Raw genomic sequence first — 10280 nt, forward strand, 5'->3', positions numbered from 1 at the left:
TATATATATATATATATATACACACACACACACACACACATATATATATATATATACATATATAATAAATCAGTATATTAGAATGATTTCTAAAGGATCATGTGACACTCAGGACTGAAGTAATGGCCACTGAAAATCAAATTTTGCCAACTCAGGAATAGATTACATTTTAAAATATATTAAAATAGAAAAATAATTATTTTAAATTGTAATAACTTTTCAAAATATGACTACTTTCCTGTATTTTTACAATTCAGTTTTTCCCCCTGTATTTTACTGTTTGAAAGTAACACTTTAGTTTAGGGACCAATTTTTACTAATAACTAACTATTTACTATGACTTTTGTCAATAAACTGCTAATTTGCTGCTTATTAATAGTTAGTAAGGTAGTTGTTAAGTTTAGGTATGGGGGAGGATTAAGGGATCTAAAATATGGTCGTGCAGAATTAGGCATTATGTGCTTTATAAATACCAATAAACAGCCAGTATGCCAGTAATATGCATGCCAATAAGCAACTAGTTCATAGTGAGAATCGGTCCCTAATTTAAAGTGCTACTACATATTTTTATACAGATGTTTGTCATTTGCATACCCCTTTGACTCCTTTAAGGTCTCCCTTCAGCAAACTGTCTAGTGGGAAAGTGATGATGTTATTCATGTTCTGCAGCTGTGGGCACAAAAGAAGACATTAGGAGCTTCATAACAAAGTGAATAGTTTGTGTAATTGTGTGTGTGTGTGTGTGTGAGAGAGAGAGAGAAAACACTACATATAACTGGCAGTTTCTCATGAGGAGTGCAGTGAGTTACTTGTGAGCCACAAGCAAGACAAATACAGGTCTGAAATATTCATAGCAAAAAGATGGACAACAGATGGATGTCAGAGACTTGCTCACCAAGTTCTTAAAGAGACCAGTGAGCTCCTTGGTAAAACCAGCAAATGTGAGGAAGTAACTGGGCATCTCAGGGTCATCTTTGTACACAGTGCTATCCGTAAACCTCTCTAGTGCCTGGATGTACTGTTCCTCATTATCTACGTGAGCTGAAAAGACAGAAACAGTCTGTCAGTCATTTACCCTCCACATTATTGTTATATACAAGAACTTGTTTGGTGATCAAGGATACTTCATGAATTTTTCAAATGCCACCTTATGAAACTCATTTGTTTTTAATACACTTTGCTTGACCTTATCTCATTGGTTCAAGCAGGCATGAGCAAACTCCAGTCACATGGGCATTTTCCATTCCTACCACTTGCACACAATAAACAACTTCCTAGTTTATGAGTAGAGTGCTGTAGAAAAGAGCTTAGTAACCACTCCCCAGTTTTGTGAAGTACAGCAAAGATCTGGGTTACTATAAAGAGGAAACAATGTGCTTACAAAGTCTGCTTCCTTCACTGAAGGAAACTCACTAAGAAGATAATAAAATTATTTAACAAAATAATTTATTATTTTTTATTCAACTCGTTTTCAGAATTTGCCCAGTTTTAAACCATCTCACAGGTACTCATTTTGATGTCCATCTTTGTGTAAACCAATGTTATTTTAGTATTATTTACATTGTATTTTAGTATTTATTCATATTTTGATTTTAAAAAATATTTTAATTTTCGTTTGTTTTAGTCATTTTTTGATGGACTTCAGTCATTTATTTTTTTTATTTTTTTCCCTCAAATATTTCTATATAGATTTATTTTATTTAAAAGATGTTCTATCTAAACCTTCAAATTGACATCATCAAAGAACACCATTCCAGGAGGGAAGCACATTTTCAACATTTTTGAATACAGATTATGAAGACAATCACGTTTTTTTTTTCTTTCTGTGGATTAACTAGCAAGAATTAATTGTTCAACCACAAGCACTGTGCTAAGTAAATGTGCTACGGGTCTGTTTTGACTTCGTGCAGACTTTAACAATAACTTCACTGCAGAAAACGCTTAATAACTTTCCTGTACAGTATTACAGCATGTACACAGAAGTTAAGGTTAAGGGCTATAATAACCGCCCATCAGTGTTTTGTTTTTTTTAAGATTTAAAGAAAACTAGAGATATGATAATCTAGCTCTAAATTTGAACATGGAACACAGGAGAAAGAAAGAAAAACAGAGAGGGGAAATAAGCAGGTTCCTGCTGGAACAGGTATCTGTGATTCTAGTAGGAATGTGAGGAATGTGTGAAGTAGAGCGCAAAACCTGTTCACTTGAATCACACTGTACATGAAACCAAAAGCTTTGTCCAGGCTATTGTTATATATCCCTTGCCACTGTTTGGCTAGATGGGCGTAAAAGAACAATTATACTATTTTTTATACAGTCAAAAAACCTTGCCTTCAAAACCGATGAGATTTATAGTACAAAATAAAAATGCAAAATTAGCAAAAACCTATTGGTTATTGATTAAGGCTGAGAGGCAAATGATCATTTGTAATACTCACTCAGACCAGAGCTGTTTATGGCCTTGACTGACTTCTTCATTTTGTGCAGCACACTGCGGTCCAGATCCAACGCCTGCAAAACAACATGAATCATTTACTTAGAGGGATGTTTTGTACTGAACAGAACAGTTCTATAACACAGTGAAAAATTGGTTTATTTCCACAATAAGGAACTGCACCAATAAGGACCTGCATCTTTACTTAAAGGCCTTAAAATGTATTGCAATGGCTAAAAATGCTGCATACTCTCCACTCTCAGAAAAAAAGGAACAAAAGTTATCACTGGGGTGCTTACTTTTCGAAAGGTACACCTTGGTACCTTATTTACCTTTAAAGGTGCATATTGGTACCTTAAAGATACATATTTGTACCAAAATGTACATATTAGTACCCTTTGAAAGGATACTGCCCCAGTGACAGCTTTTGTATTTCTTTTCTGAGAGTGCATCACATTTACATTTATGCACTTACACTGCATTCTAGATACACATTTTATCAGTTCTTGCTTTCCCTAGAAATCAAACCCTTGCTCTACTGTTTAAGCTACAGAATTGCCTAATAAACACAACCAGCACCTTTTTGCGCACAAAGTAGGTCAAACTATAATAACAAATGTTTTGTACAGCATTGTGTTTATACTTCCCTCTCACACACACGACACAATGAATTTACATCCAGACGCACTCAGATAGCCTGTAATTTAGTCCCCCATCACTCACGCTGAATCACGCTCTGAGAATTTTGCACAAAAAGAGCCGAGTGAAGTAGACAGGCTTGTGGCCTAAAATCTGTTTATGCAGGAGTCATGTCTGGTACGAGACCAAGACAAAATCATCTGATGAGGGATAAGCCTGGTGCCCGCCAGCTGACAACACTCATACTTTTCCGACTGTCACAGTCTGTCATTGAGCATTAAGAGTGTTATGATGAAACATGCATTACCATTCCAAAGCAAGGACACACTAAATGGACCAAAAGTGACAAATATAAAAATTATAATGTTATAAAAAAAATTATATTTCAAATAAATGCTGTTCTTTCAAACTTTACATTTAACAAAGAAACCTGAAAAAAATATCATGGTTTCAACTTTCCACAAAAATAAATAATATTAAGCAGCACAACTATTCTCAACATTGATAATAATAAGAAACGTTTCTTGAGCAGTAAATCAGCATATTATAATTATTTTTGTAGGATCATGTGACACTGAAGACTGGAGTAATGGCTGCTGAAAATTCAACTTTGCCAGCACGGGAGTAAATTCATTTTTGAAACATAATATTATAAAGTTATTTTAAATATTTTCACAATATTTTGATCAAATTAGCACAGCCTTGGTGAGCATAAAACAGCATGAAAGAAATTTCTTTCTAAAACATCAAAAAAGCTAACTGACCCAATACTTTCAAACAGTAGTGACCATCCATTTATTATGCTAGTAAGTTTTCGACATGCTAACATTAAATCTTACGTGCTGAGAAAATATGGACACTGTCTGTCAATTTTGACTCACTTGAAACATTTTATACAAGTTTATAATATATGCCAGTGAAAATATATTACAAATATATTACTTTTTTTCTTAGCTTTGGAAATGGACTCATGAAATGAAGAAGCATTCATACCAATTATGAAACAAATATGAAAGACTGTCAAGATGACCTGCAAAAAAAAAAAAAAAAGCATTTGGTGCTTTTAAAATCTATAAAGAATTTTCTTTGGGAATGTAACTGAACGACTGAGATTCAATACAGTACAAAAACTATTAAATAGTACAAAAGTATGAAATACTTAAGCATTGTAATGAAGTACAGTAATTCAAATACTTTACACTCATATTTACATCTCTGGGCTGTTCTAGTTTGACACTTTGCAGAAATTGGCCTTGTAAGAAAAAAAAAAAAGAACTGTACTATCTGAGCTCACAAAAAAAAAAAAACTGGAGAGTGACCGAACAGGGCCGCAGACACATAAAAAAGATGTGGAAATACAGTGAGTAGACATGTGTGTGCGAGAAGGAGATTAGACGGGACAAGCTGGGACAAGAAGTGGGACAGCCATCCCGCCTTAGCTCTAAGGAATGAGAAAAGATGAAGGGACGAGAGAAATTAACTGCACTTGGTTTTCCATCAAAGGCAAGCCTCAGCAGGACACCATGCACAGGGATGGAAGAACCGGAAACGACAGCAAAAAGAATACTAACTGCCATCTTTATGGCATCTCTGTGTGTACGAAGCTCTCATGTTACACAGAAAGAGCATATCCAAAGATTTAAAGGGATTGACAAAAATAACCGCATCATCTGACATCACTTTATAGACGAGCAAACTTATGCATAAAGAAACATGCACAAGATCCAGCTCCAGTCTTTACATAAACCATGAACATCTGTTTACCTCAGCTACTTCCTCCATCGAGGCTAAATGCAAATGGGGTAGTGCCAAAGGGCAACTCATGAAGAGTGCTTCCCTCAGTGTATCCCAGTCACATGAAAAGGCCAGTTCCTCTAAGAGCCCGAGGCTGTGGATTTTACTCATGCCTGCTTTCCAAAAATCACCTTGTCCTTGAAGTAATATGGGTGTTTTTACACTTGTAGTTCGGTTTTCTTTTCTTTTGGTCAGGACCAATAAAGTAAATGATACATTATTGGTTCACTTGTCATTCACTGTCATTTTTAACACTCAACCTAAAGATACAAAAGGGAAAATCATATGGTCACAGCCTGATTGGACAACTTCTATGTTGCATATTTTGCAAACTTACCGAACATCTAAAACAATGATGTATGTTGGGCTAAATGTGCTCAATGCATGTGTGTACATATGGTGGTATTTTACCAGCTTACAAATCAAAGAGCTTATAAAATGTGTAAAAGAGCTAGAACAGTGCCAGGAGTTCACACTTATTTAAATGAACCTCACTAACAGTGCAGTCGAACCAGAGTTAGTTTTAATCCAACTAAACCTGCCAAGAGTGAACACATCCTATGAAGAATTTCCTTCATGAACTGTTTGGGCTGCTTCTTTGTCATGATTCAGAAATGTCTGATACTTTCCCCATTCATCAGAGGTCAACATCTGTAGTTCAAGTTCTGAGTCAGAGTGTAAACGAGATAAAAGAGGAAGAGCTGCGGAGCTTCTTTAGATTAACAGCACGGGGTCAGTCTTAGAAATGAGTGAAGTTCAGTAAGATCAACTATTCTGATGGTGAAACATGCTGACAGAGGTCAGAACTGTTTGCACAAACAAAGCTCTTTTGTGTTTCTGTTGAAGAAGTCACTGCAAATTTGAAACTAATGCAAACTTTTAGAAGAACTACAGGACATATATCGTTGTTCCTATTCAGATCAGTAGTATACAAAAAATGATTACAGTTTTGTTAAGGAACATTCTACCTGATCTTAAAATTGGTGTAAACCAGTTAATGTAGATGTTACCACAAAAAATACATTATTAGGTTATCTGATGCAATAAATGTTACAATGTACAGTGGGTATAGAGAAGAATCACCCCCTTTGCAATAATCACATTTTGTTGCTTTGCAGACTGAAATGAAGACAGACACAGTTTTTGTTTTATCCAGCTCTATTTACTCTGTATTTACTGCAACTTTTAGCATCCAAGTGAAAGATATAACACCAACATGTCAGAAAAAAAAAACAGAATTACTGAGTTGGAAAAAGGATCACCCCCTTGTGTCAGTATTGTGTCGAACCAACTTTTGCTTTAATTACAGCCTTTTAGTCTGTTGGGATACGTCTCTACTAACTTTGCACATCTAGACTGCAATATTTGCCCACTCTTCTTTGCAGAACTGCTCAAGTTCAGCTAAATTTGATGATGACTTTTGTCGACTGCAGTCTACAAGTCGTTCCATTGATTTTTTTTTTGTGGGGTTTAAGTCTGGGCTCTGACTCGGTCATGCAAGGACGTTCATCCTTTTCTCCTTCAACCACTGTGTGGTCAGTTTTGCTGTGTGCTTTGGTTCATTGTTATGTTGGAAGGTAAACCTTCTTCCCACTGACAACTTTCTGGCAGAGGGCAGCAGATTTTCCTCAAGAATTTGAAGGTATTTTGCCCCATCTATTTTTCCATCTATCCTGACAAATGCTCCAGTCCCTGCTGCAGAGAAACACCCCCATAACAGGACATTACCATCTGCTTTACTGTAGGAATGCTGTTATTTGGATGGTGAGCTGTATTGGACTTCCACCAGACATATCGTTTTGGTGTTGAGGCAAAATAATTCAATTTTAGTCTCATCTACCTCAGAATCTTCAAGGTGTTTTAGCAAAGCTCAGTCGTGACTGCATGCTGCCTTTCTTGAGGAGTGTCTTATTTATTTGCAACCCTCCCATTCAAGCCACATTTGTGGAGAATTTGTGATATTGTTGTCACATGCACACAATGATCACTCTTTGTCATACATTCCTGCCACTGCTTCAGAGTTGCTGTAGACCTCTTGATAGCCTCTCTGAGCAGTTTCCTCCTGCCTCTTTCATCCAGTTTGGAGCGACATCTTGATCCAGGGAGGGTCTGTGTTGTACCAAATACCTTCCACTTCTTAATAATAGACTTCACTGTGCTTCTAGGCATTGATAAAGCCTTGGAATTTTTTTTATATCCATCTCCTGACTCGTGCCAGTCCACAACTTTATCCCAGAGATCTTTTGACAGTGCCTTGACACCGATTGTTTGCTTCAGTTGCACTACCAAAGACTGAAATGCTCCAGGAAAGCTCTTTTCATGCTGAGCTCATCAAAATGACCATAACTGATCACAGTTGAATGTCAAATGGCTTTGTGTGCCTTTGAGAAGGTGATTAGCTACATCTGATTGAGTTTACAAGTCGTTTTTAGGAGGGGGTGATCCTTTTTCCAACTTCCAAAAGTGATTTTTTTTTCTTTTCTTTTTTCTAACATGTTGGTGTTATATCTTTCACTTGGATGTTAGAAGTTGCACTGAGTAAATAGAGCTGGATAAAACAAAAACGGTCTGTCTTCATTTCAGGCTGCAAAGCAACAAAATGTGATTATTGTAGAGGGGGGTGATTCTTTTCTATACCCACTGTAACTTTTGTAGTTTCTAACTTTTCCTAGAAAATAAATGAAAAGGTTTCTATTTAGAAAAAAGTTGATTTACAGTACGCATCAAGTGGGCTAATGCCCATCAACATGAAACTGACATCTGAAATCTGACATCTGATACAGTATCACGCAGGGGTCAACCCTTGTACACTGTAAAAAAAAAAATTATAATAATAATAATTTTGTCAGACATATTTAATTTTGAAGATAGACTGAACTATCAAAGAAGATTTAGTTGACACTACATACAAATTTAATTAAAGTCTATATTTAAGCCATTTAGTTTAAGCAACTTAAACAGCTATAACTTACAATGCCAAGTTTGGAAAGGAGGGTCTAGCTAACAGTCTGATGAGCGTGCTCAATTTGATCACTGATGATGCACTTGAATTTATGTTTTTGGTCAAAGCATGGGGACTTATGATGACAAATATTTGTTATTCGTAATTAATATATGTTTTAGCTCCATATAGTTTTTTCAATTATATTTTGTTATAAAAGTTGTGTAATATTTCAATTCACTATTATGTTAGTGTTCTCTTCTGCTAAGTTTCTTCCATTTCAATGAGTAAGTGTTGGTGTATAAGTAACTCTATATAACCTTCTCGGTTTGCTCAACAAACTGATACACAAGTTAGAGTTCTACATCACTATGACTGTGTAAAGTTAATGATCAGCTTAACTTAAAATGTTTACTGAACTTAGATCCACAAACAAAAACGTTTTGAGTTTATAAAACTCAAACATTTTTGATATTTCACAACATTATATTATGGCAGTACCATTGTAAAGTAATTGTAAAATATGGCACAATCGCGGTACCAATGCCATGACATTTTTTGATACTTTTTGGGGTCTTGAGAATAGTTTAAAATGTTTATCCTTTTAGCATTATAAAATCTTCCACCATTTTATTTTATGTTTGTCTTATTTCTGTGATATCTGTATTTGTTAATAACTCTGTTACCTCAGATAGGCACAGGCCTGTGTAAATCAGTCCTTAAAATCTGCTGTATTCTTTATTAATAACAAATCACTGTTGTGGTAAATGTATGTGATATCAGGTTCATTATGTGACTTTGAGGCTAAAATTGCTAACAAGTTAAGAGTGGCGTCAACATAACACGTCTATTTATTTCATAACACTGCGATAAGAAGTTACATGAACCCGTGAGAAACATGGGCGAGGTTCGCTTTCAACACGGGATACACTGAGCTTTGGTGCTACAATGTTTTAGCTCCATATAGTTTTTTCAATTATATTTTGTTATAAAAGTTGTGTAATATTTCAATTCACTATTATGTTAGTGTTCTCTTCTGCTAAGTTTCTTCCATTTCAATGAGTAAGTGTTGGTGTATAAGTAACTCTACATAACCTTCTCGGTTTGCTCAACAAACTGATACACAAGTTAGAGTTCTACATCACTATGACTGTGTAAAGTTAATGATCAGCTTAACTTAACTTAATAGTATCTATGATACTAAGATGGCGCCGCAGACGGCAGCCGCAGTGTTTGGCTCTCCAGTGTTTGTACTGTTTTTGTTAGTTTTTCCTACAACATTATATTATGGCAGTACCATTGTAAAGTAATTGTAAAATATGGCACAATCGCGGTACCAATGCCATGACATTTTTTGATACTTTTTGGGGTCTTGAGAATAGTTTAAAATGTTTATCCTTTTAGCATTATAAAATCTTCCACCATTTTATTTTATGTTTGTCTTATTTCTGTGATATCTGTATTTGTTAATAACTCTGTTACCTCAGATAGGCACAGGCCTGTGTAAATCAGTCCTTAAAATCTGCTGTATTCTTTATTAATAACAAATCACTGTTGTGGTAAATGTATGTGATATCAGGTTCATTATGTGACTTTGAGGCTAAAATTGCTAACAAGTTAAGAGTGGCGTCAACATAACACGTCTATTTATTTCATAACACTGCGATAAGAAGTTACATGAACCCGTGAGAAACATGGGCGAGGTTCGCTTTCAACACGGGATACACTGAGCTTTGGTGCTACAAGAAGGAAGTCATTTTCCAGGCTCCTTTTGTAAAACAGACTAATAGTATTTACTGAACCAATGTTCTGAAGTTAGACAACACACTTTACAATACAATTAGACAGATACAGTTCATAATTGTGCTTTGCGCACATCGCGGTAGCCTGTAAATTATACTGTACATCCACATTATTTGCATTGTAAAGGTGTTTTACCTCTTCCAAAGTGCCAACTGTATTCCTGCAGTGAGCCATGCGCGTGCAGAACACTGATGTTGTTGGTGCTTTATAGTCCTCACTGGTAATGTCCATAAACTCCAGTACTGACAGTTGGTCAGGCATGATTATTCCCTTTAAATCAAGACTAAAACCAAGACGAGAAACACAAAGTTTGTTAAATGTTGTCCTTTACTAAAATTCCGCACACAACCCGATTCAAACTCAGTCCGTGTCAGTCATTCCTTAAAGTATTTTGTTTCAAAATTTCCGCATAGAGTCCAAACAGATCAAAACGAAAAAGAGGCACTGATAAGTTAATTCGTCTTTGAACAGGAGAGCTGAACAGCTCCATCACACGCGCAACTGACCAGATCCACACTTCTGGATTCCACCTATTCGTACCTGTACAGTAGAAGTTCACTTTACATGTGATTTGTAGGCGGATTCATATCACCCGTCAATCATATCCAGTCCGCCAATGAGAGAGAACTCCCGATCTTGTTGTCCAATCAGAGTTTAGGGATGTAACCT

At 35.8% G+C, this 10280-nt stretch overlaps 1 protein-coding gene across 2 annotated transcripts in view; it reads right to left on the bottom strand.

Moving 5' to 3' along the window:
- Positions 1 to 10161, bottom strand: part of asap2b (ArfGAP with SH3 domain, ankyrin repeat and PH domain 2b) — a 24602-nt gene extending 14441 nt beyond the window's left edge. For both annotated transcript variants that reach the window (XM_016294158.1, XM_016294151.1), the window contains exons 1-4: positions 9747 to 10161; positions 2439 to 2511; positions 896 to 1041; positions 595 to 669 (exon numbers count right to left, since the gene is read on the bottom strand). In XM_016294158.1, the coding sequence (XP_016149644.1) occupies positions 595 to 669; positions 896 to 1041; positions 2439 to 2511; positions 9747 to 9872 (420 nt within the window). In that variant the 5' untranslated portion in view covers positions 9873 to 10161. The remainder of the gene's footprint in view (positions 1 to 594; positions 670 to 895; positions 1042 to 2438; positions 2512 to 9746) is intronic.
- Positions 10162 to 10280: the final 119 nt, after the last annotated feature.

This window comes from Sinocyclocheilus grahami, unplaced genomic scaffold, assembly GCF_001515645.1.
Source record: "Sinocyclocheilus grahami isolate Dianchi unplaced genomic scaffold, SAMN03320097.WGS_v1.1 scaffold15.1, whole genome shotgun sequence".
NCBI lineage: Eukaryota > Metazoa > Chordata > Actinopteri > Cypriniformes > Cyprinidae > Sinocyclocheilus > Sinocyclocheilus grahami.